Source organism: Schistocerca serialis, chromosome 11 (genome assembly GCF_023864345.2).
Source record: "Schistocerca serialis cubense isolate TAMUIC-IGC-003099 chromosome 11, iqSchSeri2.2, whole genome shotgun sequence".
In the NCBI taxonomy this organism is placed as follows: domain Eukaryota; kingdom Metazoa; phylum Arthropoda; class Insecta; order Orthoptera; family Acrididae; genus Schistocerca; species Schistocerca serialis.
In genome coordinates this window covers 12,214,413-12,228,853 of record NC_064648.1, presented here as the reverse complement: position 1 = coordinate 12,228,853, position 14,441 = coordinate 12,214,413, and the positions used below count along the sequence as shown (strand labels likewise).

Genomic DNA, 14,441 nt, shown 5'->3' with positions numbered 1-14,441 from the left:
TGATAATCTTATTAGGCGCACACTGAAACTTGACTATAGACTGGTACAGACTAATGCAGACTGACTAATTGGAGGTCTGTACACTCGTTATAATACCTCGCGCGTTCAGGTATCACTGCGCGAGTGTGATCCGCGAGGAGAAAAGGTTCTACGTTAGCAGCAATCTCATTGGCTGCGTTTCATATTAATACGCAGATCGGCGGAAGCAGAATTTGGTCCGTCTCTAAGGCAGCGCCATCTCGTAGTGCGGAGACGGACGAGCGCTGCGCCTGCGCTGTTGTGCTTAACGGGGCGCGCTCTAGTGGGAAAGTTGTGTACGCGCTGACTACACGGAACTATGTATACAACATGTAACCATTTGTTTGTCTGTACATGTACTGATTTCTGTCCCATTTGGATAATTCATTGCCTTTCTTTTTTGTCGTACTGTGTATTACACAGCAAATTTCATGTTGTCACCAACATCTTAAAGTGTTACATTATTTTTCTGTTTGTTCTTCTAGACTGGATCTTTCCGGATGCAGTGGGCTGGGTGGATCTGCCGTGGCGCACGTGGCGCAGCTGCCGGCCCTCCACACGCTGCTGCTCCAGTACATTGACGACCTGACAGACCTGCAGCCGAGCCTACGGCACGTCCTGGACTTGAAGCAACTGCGCTGCCTCGATATCCTGTACAGCGGCCACATCAGAGCTGTGCCATTTGAAGAATTTTCTGTGAGGCTCGTGAACCTCAGGTAGGTTGCTCCTGCTGCTTCTGTTCACCGTCCGAGCCCGGTTCCGATGACTTTGCGTTTCTACCTTATGACCTCGATGACTTCCACGAGACTGGGAACGGAGTGCTAGTATTAGAGAGAGTGTAAGGCAGGGATGTAAACTTTCAATCCCAACTTTCCAGTTTATATATCAAAGAAGCAGTGAAAGAAATAAAAGAAAGATGGAAGAGTGGATTAAAATTCAGGGAGAATGGATATTAATAATATCATTCACTGATGATACTCCTATTGGCTTGCGAAAGGGAGGAAGAATTTCAGAACCTGTTGAATGGAAGGAACAGTCTAATGAGAACACACTACAGATTGAGAAAGAAACCAGGAAAGATGAAATTAATGAGCATTAGCTATATCAGATTAGTTATGGATTTAACATCAAAACTGGTGTCCATGAAGAAGTGATGCAGTTCTGATACATTTGAAATAAAGTAACACACGATGCATGAAGCAATGATGACATACCAAATGGCTGTAATTAAAGTGCAGATACTCGCAGAGGTCCAGTGTGGGCTGTAATTATCATATGGAAGCGAAACTCGATTTGTATTCTAATGCGTTAACACAGAACAGTTTTACGCTGGAGAAAAATTAGTTTCAATTTTGGCGACCAGGTGCGAATCTGGTGCTGCGAATGCAAATAGTTCCCACTTATTTGTTTTCTCTGTAAGTTCAGTGGTAATCCGTGTTCCCACTTCTAACTTATGCTACCATCTCTGTTAGAGTGTGCTAACTATGTATAGATTGTCAACAGTTAGGCTAAAGCTGTTGTTTTTCTACCTTGTGAGTCAATCATTGCAGAAGCGCAGTTCCCGTGTGAAAACGAGCCACTGTTTCGACCGCTACAGCGTTTTTTGGATAGTGTGCTTTCCTTTTGCGTGTGAAGTGACTTGTGTTGTATTTATCTATTTTTGTATTTATGAGGGAGATAGTATTCGTGGATATTTGCTGCATTTGACTGAAAATTACATAAATATTACAAGGTAAGTTAGTGGAAGCAGAACTGAAGTATTCTGCCCATTGGCTGTGGCAGAGTATAATAAAATAATGGGAGGAGTCGATAGATTTGATCAGCTGCGTCAACGGTATGCTGTAGGCCGTCGTTCGTGGAAGTGGTGGCACAAACTGTTTTCCTTTCTTGTGCATTTGGCAGTTGTCAGTTCCTACGTTATGTGGAAGCTACAGAAGACAAAAGCAGACCAGCTAACATTTAGATTGCACTTGGCAAGGCAGCTTATCTCTGGCTTCTCAAGTCGTAAGAGAAGAGGAAGGTCAAACACCAATAAGAGGTGTGTCTGGAGTACCAGATGAAGTTCGTCTGGAGAAAGTTGGAACTCATTTCCCTACAAAAGGTACAACAAACAGAAGATGCCGCCAATGTAGCACCAAGAACAAAGAAAAGCGAACAAAAGTAATGAGTAGCAACTGTCGTGTACCTTTGTATGTAGCACCATGCTTCTCTAAGTTCCATAGTACATCACCTTAGTGAACTCAAAGGACAGTATGAACTAATACAAATATAAATGTAATGTTTAACATGTTTTTGTACTAAAAAATAAAGGAAATACATTTGTTTTAAATTAGCAAGTGAAGTTACTCCACAGTTCCAATAGTTCCCACTAATTTTTTTACACTCATAGGCTAAACTCTCATTTCAAGATTTAAACTATGATTTTATGAACGGTTTCTTAGCCCAATAAAGTGTTCATAAAAAATCTACAACTTCCGGAAATAATTTGGTCACTAAAGGGTTAATTCATTCTGTACGAGCACTGGAGATGTCGAATGAGATGCTACTTCTGTAAAACGATGTGATCAACACTTGCTCACAGTAGTTCCGGTGGAATTTAAGCCATGTGTTCCTGCGTACTGGCCTTCAGATCAGGTAGAGACCTAATGTGCCTCTGGTAAAGGTATTCTTTTAGGTATTCCCAGAGTCGAGAGTCATATGGATTCAGATCAGGTCATCTTGCAGGCAATGCATCTGAAAACCTCTCGATATAATATGTTTTAAGGAAGGTTGCACTAAGCAGATCTTTCACTGGGTGAGTGACGTGCAATGTTGGCCCATCTTACATGAAAAGAATGGTTTCCACACGGTTGTGCTCTTCCAAAGCAGGAATCACGTGCTGTACAGGGAGGTCTCCATAACGTAAAGGCATCACAGAGGGCCCCCCCCCCCACCCCCGACAGGCTCTACGGATGTATCCTCTTCAGAGAACGGACCAAGAATAAAGATGCTTGTGACTCTACACCAAGCAGTCATATAGAGCAACTGCAGTGGTTCTTGGTGCACAACATGCAGTTTAACAGTACCCTTAAATTTGGCAGTTCTGTGTATTTACTGTACCCTGTAGTGTAGAATGTGCCTCTTCACTCCATAGAAAATTGCCTGGTCGCATGTCATCGACTTCTATCTGTCCGAAAACTGAAGAGCTAATTCAGTACGTTGCTGCAGATATGACGATTTGGTTGCTGCACCGTCCGGATCTTGTAGGGGCACCAGTCTAAATGCACGCGTTTTAGCTCACGCAGGCTGGCGTGAGGAGGGAAGGACTATGCTGACGTGAGGTCTGGAACATGACAGGGAATGAGAATTCAGAAAGCGGACGTAATTACTTTCATACTTAACTTTAATCCATTGATGATGAACGTCGCTCTTGACGGTACATGATTCACAATATTATTTGTTCTTGAAGTAATTAGTTACAGTAAGTGAATATGGCGCCTTGCTAGGTCGTAGCAAATGACGTAGCTGAAGGCTATGCTAAACTGTTGTCTCTGCAGATGAGAGTGTCTGTAGTAAGTGAACCATCGCTAGCAGAGTCGGCTGTACAACTGCGGAGAGTGCTAGGGAGTCTCTCTAGACTAGACCTGCCGTGTGGCGGCGCTCGGTCTGCAATCACTGACAGTGGCGACACGCGGGTCCGATGTATACTAACGGACCGCGGCCGATTTAAAGGCTACCACCTAGCAAGTGTGGTGTCTGGCGGTGACACCACACAAAAACTGTCCACACCATTGACCACAGGATGGACAATTCTCGTGGAAGGGCACAAACACTAGCATTAGCCGGGACACGTGCTGCATACTGAGTTGCAGCAATAATAACTGTGTCAATAACTTCCACTGCGGTAGTATGCATTCCTCTTCCAGGTGCCACACCAAGCCCACCCACGTTTTTGAATTTCATCGTCATTTTCTTTAAAGCATTTAATGACATCCGGCCCCTCTGTCAGTGCAGCATTGGAATTGCTGCCGTTCACATGAAACTGTTTCACTAACAGCACACAGTCTTTCTCCTCAATTATCACTACGGTTCACTCACGTTACAGCTTGTCGAACGATAGTGTGGATGTCGTACAAACGGTGTACTGTGCCAGATTTTCTCGTAGTGGCTGTAGTTGGAAGTAATTGTTTTTCCAGCATAAATTGGTCCTGCATTAACACATTAGCATACCTACCAAGATTCACTGCCATATGATAATTCAGCCCACACTGGACCTGTGTAAGTGGCTGAACTTTAATTATAACCAAACAATACGTATAAAGCAAATTAGCACAGGCATAGAGGGCATTTCTGGCCAGGAGAAGTCTGCTGGTATCAAACATCAACCTTAATTAGAAGAAGAAATTTCTGAGAATGTACGTTTGGAGTACAGCATTGTATGAAAGCGAGGCACAGACTATGAGAAAACTGGAAGAGAAGAGAAGAAAATTGATAGAAGAGTGTTGAAAGTTAGGTGGGCTGTTATAAGAAATGAGAGATGGGTTATGTGCAGAATCAGTGTGGAGAACACTGACAAGAAGAGGGATAGGATGATAGGAGAGAAACAGGATGATAGGATATGTGTTAGGACATTGAGCAATGACTTCCGTGGTACTAGGAGGACTTGTGAGGAGTAAAAAGTGTAGAAGGAGAGTGTAATACATCCAACAAATAATTGAGGACACAAGATGCAACTGAAATCAAGAGATTGGCTCACGGGAGGACTTTGTGGTGGGTTGTATTGAACCAGTCAGAAGACTGACTGGAAAAAAGGAAAAATTTTGAAAATATCTTGTAGGATGGTCTTCAGGTATTTAAGGCACAGAGGAAAAAAACACTTTCTTTAAAATCATCAGTCGCAAAATAGTGCATTATTCCAAATTTCATTGGATTTGATGTATTCGAGAAATAATTAGAATGAAAAACACAATAGAAATCATTTAGTACTTACCTCAGCTGCATGTTGAGACCAGTTTTCACTGTTTTTGTAGGTTCTTCATTTCTCCAAGTCCTTTATTGAGATATCAGTCAAAACACCATATGCTACCCACATATTTCCACAGTTAAAACCTGTTTAATATGAAGATAGGTATTAACTAGAATTTGTATCTCCTAAGTTTAAAAATTCTGATAAATTTCCTTTGCACTTCAATTATGACACAGTTCATCAATGTTTATGGTTTGTAGTATTACAAGAAATAGGGTGTAATAAAATACAGAAATACAAATGTTGCAGTTACTTTTCTCTTTCTTCTTCCAGAGAACTACATGTGACGTATGAGGAAGAGGATGAGGTTTTCTACAAAAATGTTTTTGCTGAGATGCACAGTCAAATGCCTCGGCTCAGGATAATTAATACTTTCCGATGGACAGAGAATGACTTCCTAACAGATTACGAAACGGATGATGATGATGACACCGACATAGGGTACTGAGAAATAATTTTGGTTTTCAGACTGCAGAATGTAACATTGGAGCCCCTGGATGAGTGAACTGTTTGAAAAGCAAGTAAAAGACAAAATATGGATTTATGAAATTATTGTATAAGAGCCAAGAAAGTGTTGGCCGAAATAAAAATGCAATTTTTCGTGTTTAAAAAAATTTTATTTCACAAAAGAATTCATTATGTCAGCCACTGAAACTGATTTTATTTCCCTCTATATTGAAGCTCATTGTCACAATTATCATTACACAAATGGGAATTTTTGGCACCATAGTGAATGTCATATTCATACCTTTTATTGCCATATCCTTGTGTTGATGAAATTGTCCTTTAAATCTGAATGGGCAGGCAATCCTACCTCCATGTGTCCTGAATGTCTTTCAGATGCCTGTTTCACACTTTTCAGTTATTTCATATGTGCACTATTTTGATGTCACCTGCAGATAGTAATACACTAACGAAAGGACACAACGATTTTTATTTGGGACGAAATGGAAATAAATTAATAAAGTGTCAAACAATGGAAAATCCAGGACGGACTCGGCATTTCCGCTATATGTTGAGTAGCAACTTTCCTTCTCATAATGTTGTTAATAAAGTGTCAGTCATACATACATTACATGCTTTCCATGTTGCACTGATCCAGAGCTCAACTGTCAGATCTGACCAGTTTTCATATTCTAGAGGTTCTGAAACACATTGCTGCACAGTCAGTGTCACCAGAAGTCACACTTCACTGCCATTCCGTTGTTCAGTATTTCTAATCTATATTTCACGATTTACATATAATTAGAAGTTATAAAACATAAACATTAACAACATCACAATTGGAGGGCTCATTAGGAAAACAATTTTTGTCATTTTATTTCATTTGTTGTGGTTTCAGCACACATTGTGGAGTGGCACAAGTGTGGGTTTGGTGATCCACTCCATGAATGATCTGTCACCCTGCTGATGTGTGTGCCAACTTACACATTATAAATATCTTGTGGTCACCATTCTCGATTTTGCTTGCTGACAGACCTGCAAAGCTGTGAGTCTAAAGCATAAGCGACCCTCCACAGCAGGTGGAAACACGCACTCACCGTCGCGCCTTGTCGTCATTCTTATTTGTCTCGTAATACACAATTTGTGGGAGACATGTCAGGATTTAAAATAAGAAACATTTTTAAAGAGAAATGCAATAGTTTACATTATTTTATGTATACTACTGAGATACTGCTACACAAATGCATACTGCAGTTTCCAGTATACAAAAATAAAATGCATAGTTACCATCTTAAAACTCTGAAACTGTCCCCATTGAATTCGTCAATAGACTAATAACACTTTTCCATTAGAATGGTAAAAACTAATCTTTTAAATGAACCAAACTCCATGTTAAATACATTACTGCCTTTTATTTTATTGTAAATTTTAAGTCCCTTCTACCCTGGTGTTTGGGTAAAAAGTTTTCAGTAGTGTTTCAAGAGTTTAAAATTCTCTCTGTGGTGAGTATTTTAGTTGTGGACGAAACAGAGTTTACTGTATGCTGACTTTTATATAAGAATAACATCACCTCATATATGTAAAGGGAGGGTATAGATAGTGTATTGAAATCTTTTAACAATAGTTGACAGGACACCTGTTGTTTGGTAACACTTATGTTCCTAAGTATTTTCTTCTGTAATACTAGGAGTCTCATTTGTTGAATTTCCCCATAAGATTATGCCATAATGAATAACTGACTCAAAGTAGAAGTTATAGACTACCTTTCCAGTCCGTGTTTCTCGCACCTGCCAAAATACAAATTGAAAATACTAAGCTGTTAAGTAGTCAATGTGTGCCTTCCAGTTTAGATATTTTTGGAGATTTAAGGTGTAAAAACGTCATACGTTTTGCTTCTATGACATCCTAATCATCGTATGTTACCTTTTAACGATTTAGCTTCAAATAGCATCATTTCGGTTTCTCCATTCCCGTCAACCTACAGTCCCCACACCCTCCGTCCGACAGTTTTCGCACCCTCTGTCCCGTCACCTCCTTCCTGTTCTCGCCCGCTCACCCTCTTTGTGTGCCACACTCTGCCAATGCGTCCCCCCGTCTTCCCCCTTCCCCACTCCTGTCCTTTTCCCCTCACCTCCCAGCCCCACAACCTGCTGACACTGCGCCTTTCGGCAGTCTGGTCCTACACAGTCCGCCAGTCAGCGTTCCTCTCTCTCCCCCACCCCCCCCACCCATTTGCTGCTGTCCCCCACCCCCCTCCTCTAGAGATTGTTGTTTCCATCCCACATTACAGCGACATCCCAGTCCCACCTGTCAGAGATGGTGGTCGTGTGTGTGTGTGTGTGTGTGTGTGGTGTGGTTGCTCGTGTGAGTGAATGTGTGTGTGTTTCACTTTCTGAAGGCTTTGACTGGAAGCTAAATGTGTAAGCATCTTTTCATTGTGCCTGTCAGCAAGCCAATGTGTCATCTTTACAGTTAGTAGATCTATCTTTTCCTTATACTGTTGAAATTCGAACCTGGAGTTTCCATTGTTTGATTTTTCCCTAACGGGTTTTCTACAATCGCACAACTCTGCAATGTTTTCCTTTGTTACTATTCTCTATAGTATTATTCTTCTCTCTGTACATTTTCTCTCTTCTTTCCAGTGTTTATTCACCGCCTTTCAAACTGCACACACTTCCGAGCAACTCTGTACGAACGATTTCTTCCACTAAAAATGTGGCTTCGTGACTGCACGGGGTGTCGGTGCAGCATCTGATGCTCCAAGTTCTTCCCACTGCAAATGATAATTATTCCTATTGATCCCATTTTATCCCTCATCCTCACTTATTTTTACATTTTATTCTCCACACCTACCTGTGCCACACGAACTTTGATCCTCAGTCTAACCGATCCCCCGTCCCCCACTTTTCCCTTACGCACGCATATCCCGTTCCTCGTCAGTTCCTTTTTTCGCGTGTTTCTGTACATTTTTAACGTATCTGTGCATGTTTTTGCGTGTCGTATTTTTTTACTCCTCTTTTCTGTTATTGAGCTCCCCTCACGACAATCTAACTCCTTCATTTGCCCATTTCCGTGTCCTTCCCGTTTTACCTACAGTGTCCCTACCACAATGTACCCGCTCCATCTTTCTGCACCAGTTGAGAAGAGTATCCCTTTCCCTGGCTAAAACCCAGTCCCACATCCTGTTTCTTAAACGCTGCCTAAACCACAGTACACACCCCACCCGTACAATGGTCTAACTGCAAAAATTCCTTTCTCTGGATCCCACCCCTGCTTTCATAATGAGCATCTTCTCAGGTTCCGCTGGTCCCTGGTCCTCACTAAACTGGTACTGCAAATACACATCTGTACGGCACAGGCATGCCAGAACTACCTCAGCAACCCTCCAAGACAAGCTGTATACATCGTGTCTCTGAAACTGAATCCCCAATGTAGATTCTCTGAAAGAGGGTAATAGGAAAAATGACCTTGAAGTATTACTCGGTTCTTTCAATTTGACACCCGTTATTGATTTTCCTACTCGGGTGGTAAAGGATAGCAGCTCACTGATAGATAACTTCTTTATAGACCAAGATAAGTTTAACCAGATAAATGCTCAGCCTGTTGAGAATGGTCTTTCCGATCATGGTGCACAGCTAGTTACAATATATGACATAGCTCCATTCAGCAATACTAAACAGTCCTCCAAAGTAGTACGTTCAGTCAACAATTTAACAATTGCAAATTTCAGGGAAAGCCTACAGCAGTTAGACTGGGATGAGGTGTACCGTGAACCTGATGCCAATTTAAAATATAATTTATTTCTTGACATTTTTGTAAATGCATTTGAAAACTGCTTCCCCAAGAAAATAGTTAAATATACTCGTAAGAAACCTTGTAACAAACCATGGCTTACTAAGGGTATAAAAATATCTTGTAACCGGAAAAGGGAAATGTATCTGACAGCAAGAAAGAGTAGTGACCCAGAAACTATCAAAAATTATAAAAACTACTGTGTTATATTAAGAAAAGTTATTAAAAAATCCAGGAATATGTGTATCATGTCTGAAATAAGCAACTCTGATAATAAAATTAAAACAATTTGGAATATTATTAAAAGAGAAACAGGTCAACCAAGAGCAGAGGAAGACAGTATTACCATCAAATTGAATGAAAACTTTATGAACAAAAAGTCAGAAGTTGAAAATATTTTTAATAATCATTTTCTAAATGTTGTAGATATAGTAGGATCCAGGTGTTCATTAGAAGATGCTAGGCTGTTAATGGAAGAGGCCATACCTATGCAATTTGATACAATTGAAATCTCACCCACTTCTCCCTCTGAAATTAGGAAAATAATAAACTTGCTTAAAAGCAAAAACTCACATGGAATTGATGGCATTTCCAGCAAAATACTAAAAGCTTGTTCTCAACAGATAAGTAAGATTCTCAGCCACCTGTGTAATAGCTCTCTGGAACAGGGCATTTTCCCTGATAGACTGAAATATGCTATTGTTATACCTTTGCATAAAAAGGGGGATAGATCTGATGTCAACAATTACCGTCCAATCTCCCTTCTAACAGCTTTATCCAAAATTTTTGAGAAAGTAATGTATTCAAGAGTAGCTTCACATATCTGTAAAAATGAAGTACTAACAAAATGTCAGTTTGGTTTCCAGAAAGGTTTTTCAACAGAAAATGCCATATATGCTTTGACCAGTCAAATTTTGAATGATCTGAATAACCGAACACCACCCATTGGGATTTTTTGTGATCTCTCAAAGGCTTTTGATTGTGTAAATCATGAAATTCTGCTAGACAAGCTCAAGTATTGTGGCATGAGTGGGACAGTGCACAAATGGTTTAATTCGTACCTAACTGGAAGAGTGCAGAAAGTTGAAATAAGTAGTTCTCGTAACATGCAAAGATCAGCACATTCCTCAAACTGGGGGACTATCAAGAATGGGGTTCCACAAGGGTCAGTCTTGGGTCCTTTGTTGTTCTTATTATATATTAATGACTTGCCATTCTATATTCATGAAGAGGCAAAGTTAGTTCTCTTCGCTGATGATACAAGTATAGTAATCACACCTGAGAAACAAGAATTAACTGATGAAATAGCCAATACTGTCTTTCAGAAAATTACTAAGTGGTTCCTTGTAAACGGACTCTCTCTGAATTTTGATAAGACACAGTACATACAGTTCCGTACAGTGAATGGTATGACGCCATTAATAAATATAGACCTTAATCAGAAGCATATAGCTAAGGTAGAATATTCCAAATTTTTAGGTATGTCCATTGATGAGAGATTAAATTGGAAGAAACACATTGATGATCTGCTGAAACGTTTGAGTTCAGCTACTTATGCAATAAGGGTCATTGCAAATTTTGGTGATAAACATCTTAGTAAATTAGCTTACTACGCCTATTTTCACTCATTGCTTTCATATGGCATAATATTTTGGGGTAATTCATCACTGAGGAATAAAGTATTTATTGCACAAAAGCGTGTAATCAGAATAATAGCTGGAGTCCACCCAAGATCTTCCTGCAGACATTTATTTAAGGATCTAGGGATATTCACAGTAGTTTCTCAGTATATATACTCTCTTATGAAATTTGTTATTAACAACCAAACCCAATTCAAAAGTAATAGCAGTGTGCATAACTACAATACTAGGAGAAAGGACGATCTTCACTATTCAAGATTAAATCTAACTTTGGCACAGAAAGGGGTGAATTATACTGGCACTAAAGTCTTTGGTCACTTACCAAATAGTATCAAAAGTCTGACAGATAACCAACAAGTATTTAAGAAGAAATTAAAAGAATTTCTGAATGACAACTCCTTCTACTCCATAGAGGAATTTTTAGATATAAATTAAGGAAAAAAAACAAAAATATTTAAAAAATAAAAAAATAAAATAAAAAAATAAAAATAAAAAATAAAGAAAAACAAAAAAACACAAAAAATAAAGTTGTTATATTAACTTAAGTATGTTGTTAAATTAACCTAATTATGTCATGCATTGGAAAATTCGACTCGTTCCACATCATTACGAAATATCGTATTCATGATCCATGGAACTAGTATTAATCTAATCTAATCTAATCTAATCTAATCCACACTGTCCAGCACCTGGAACGGCATTATGAGCACCGCTTTCATAAGTCATCCAACCTGCTGACATGCTACTGCCACCTCAGTGAACCAGTATCCAGTCCCTATCCTCCCCACAGCGCTCCAAACCCTGCCTAGCTGATCTTTTCAACTTGCCACATCCCAAAAACTCCCTGGTAACACTGCACCAAATCCAGAGCCAGAACATTCCCCTAACACTGTTGTTAACCTTTCCTCCAAAACCCTCAGCCCCACAGACGTTTCGGTCGTAGGTAGAGGCCTCACCTTCCGCCCGACACCCGAGCTTGACCTTGATGATGTGTCAAAGACCTACTCTCCTTCTCCTGATTCATGAAATGGAAACACGTCTTTTGCCACCAGTCTCTCCAACCAGAGCCAACGTAATCCCAACACTGATCCCTGTCTCTCCTAGTTCATAGCACTGTCCAACCATGATCCTCACCCTCCACCTAACCAGCCACTAGTCACGATCCAGGAATTCCTTACCTCCAGCTTGACCTGTCCCTTCCTCAGAACACCAGCCTTTCAGCAGAAGCAATGTAATACACTACGGGCCATTAAAATTGCTACACCAAGAAGAAATGCAGATGATAAACGGGTACTGATTGGACAAATATATTATACTACAACTGACAACTGACATGTGATTACATTTTCACGCAAGTTGGGTGCATAGATCCTGAGAAATCAGTACCCAGAACAACCACGTCTAGCCTTAGTAACGGCCTCGATACGCCTTGGCATTGAGTCAAACAGAGCTTGGATGGCGTGTACAGGTACAGCTACCTATGCAGCTTCAACACAATACCACAGTTCATCGAGAGTAGTGACTAGCGTATTGTGACGAGCCAGTTGCTCGGCCACCATTGACCAGACGTTTTCAATTGGTGAGAGATCTGGAGAATGTGCTGGCCAGGGCAGAAGTCGAACATTTTCTGTATCCAGAAAGTCTCGTACAGGTCCTGCAACATGCGGTAGTGCATTATCCTGCTGAAATGTAGGGTTTCGCAGGGATCGAATGAAGGGTAGAGCCACGGGCCGTAACACATCTGAAACGTAACGTTCACTGTTCAAAGTACCGTCAATGTGAACAAGAGGTGACCGAGACGTGTAACCAATGGCACCCCATACCATCACGCCGGGTGATACGCCAGTATGGCGATGACGAATACACGTTTCCAATGTGCTTTCTCCGCTATGTCGCCAAACACGGATGCGACCATCATGATGCTGTAAACAGAACCCGGATTCATCCGAAAAAATGACGTTTTGCCATTCGTGCACCAACGTTCGTCGTTGAGTACAGCATCGCAGGCGCTTCCATATTCTGCTAACAGTCATTGGATGTGGACCAACGCGAGCAGCAATGTCGCGATACGATAAACCGCAATCGCGATAGGCTACAATCCGACGTTTATCAAAGTCGGAAACGTGATGGTACGCATTTCTCCTCCTTACACGAGGCATCACAACAACGTTTCACCAGGAAACGCCGGTAAACTGCTGTTTGTGTATGAGAAATCGGTCGGAAACTTTCCTCATGTCAGCACGTTGTAGGTGTCGCCACCGGCGCCAACCTTGTGTGAATGCTCTGAAAAGCTAATCATTTGCATATAACAGCATCTTCTTCCTGACGGTTAAATTTCGCGTCTGTAGCACGTCATCTTCGTGGTGCAGCAATTTTAATGGCCAGTAGTGTATATAGATTTTTCCTTGCAACTGCAGTGTTATATTGAAGCTGTGAGAAAGGAGGACAGGCCCACCAAGGTGCGGAAGCAGAGACGATGCTGGGGGCAGACAAAACTGGGAGAGATGCTGTTACTACAGGAAGTAAACCGTAAGGGGAAAGCCTTGCGAAAATGCAGACGGCCCCAGGGCGCTAGTTACTCTTTGGGGAATTCACACGTAACTTCATATGTCGTCTAAACGGTGTGCTAGGTTGCCACCGTAGAACTTTGTAACCTACGGGCATGTAGTAGTGTATAAAGCCAGATTGATACCAGCCCTGAGGCCAGCAGCGTCAGTGGGCTCACAAGGCTTAGGAAGAGAGCGACAACGCCAAAAAGCTGTTGACCCAGCAGTCCCCACTCCGGGGAGCCCGAAGGGTGGGGCTAAATGACGTGTGACGATAATGTTGCAAGTCTTATTTGGCAGAGCAGTTACGTTTAGCTTTCAGCTGAACAATGTTGATACCAAATACGGACTTAGTGCAACTGCATTATCATCCCTGCCTGAGGAGCAGTAGAGGGGACCTAACTAAACCGCGATTGGCAGGCGCCTGCAAGAGACCTGCGGGTTTGGCTGGGTGGCTTTAAGTGGGAAAAACAGTGCCCCCACGCGACTCTGTAAAACTCCTAGATTCCGCATCTTGGCGGAGTTCTCAGTCAGACGATCTGGGCGCCGAATCCGCGTCCGTCGACTCCAGCCTCGGTCCAGCTCCGCGTAAGTCTGCTCTCTCTCACTTGGAGTGCCTCAGTGAACAGTGTCGCATTCAGTATGTTTTGTTTCGCAAGTAAGTTGTTGCCTTAAGATGGTGCTAGTGTTTGCTGCTGTGGTTAGCATCCACTCCTGGGACTTGTGCACTGGCTTCTGTTGTAACAATGTTATTCGTGCTTTTTCTAACCCTAGCCTCCAGTGTATTAGTTAGTCCTCTCTGCAATAAACAACTGTTTCAAACCCCTGTTTGTCCGAGAGTCTCCACAACGAGTTCCCTACCGAGTCTCACCGCCTGCTCTTCTAGTAAACGCCTGCACCAGTGCCGGCTCAGATAGATGGAAGCATTCAAATGCCTTCACTGTGAGTTGTCCTTCTGCCTTCTGCTGTGTACTGCTCGGGAGCGCAGACTGACCA

The 14,441-nt window shown here is 41.6% G+C and overlaps 1 protein-coding gene across 1 annotated transcript in view; it reads left to right on the top strand.

Annotated features, from left to right (window-relative positions):
* The window catches only part of LOC126427131 (F-box/LRR-repeat protein fbxl-1-like), a 75,335-nt gene extending 69,720 nt beyond the window's left edge, over positions 1–5,615 (top strand). Inside the window, exons 5-6 of the mRNA XM_050089356.1 lie at positions 504–734; positions 5,297–5,615. Of these exons, the coding sequence (XP_049945313.1) occupies positions 504–734; positions 5,297–5,471 (406 nt within the window). The 3' untranslated portion in view covers positions 5,472–5,615. The remainder of the gene's footprint in view (positions 1–503; positions 735–5,296) is intronic.
* The last annotated feature ends 8,826 nt before the right edge of the window (positions 5,616–14,441 follow it).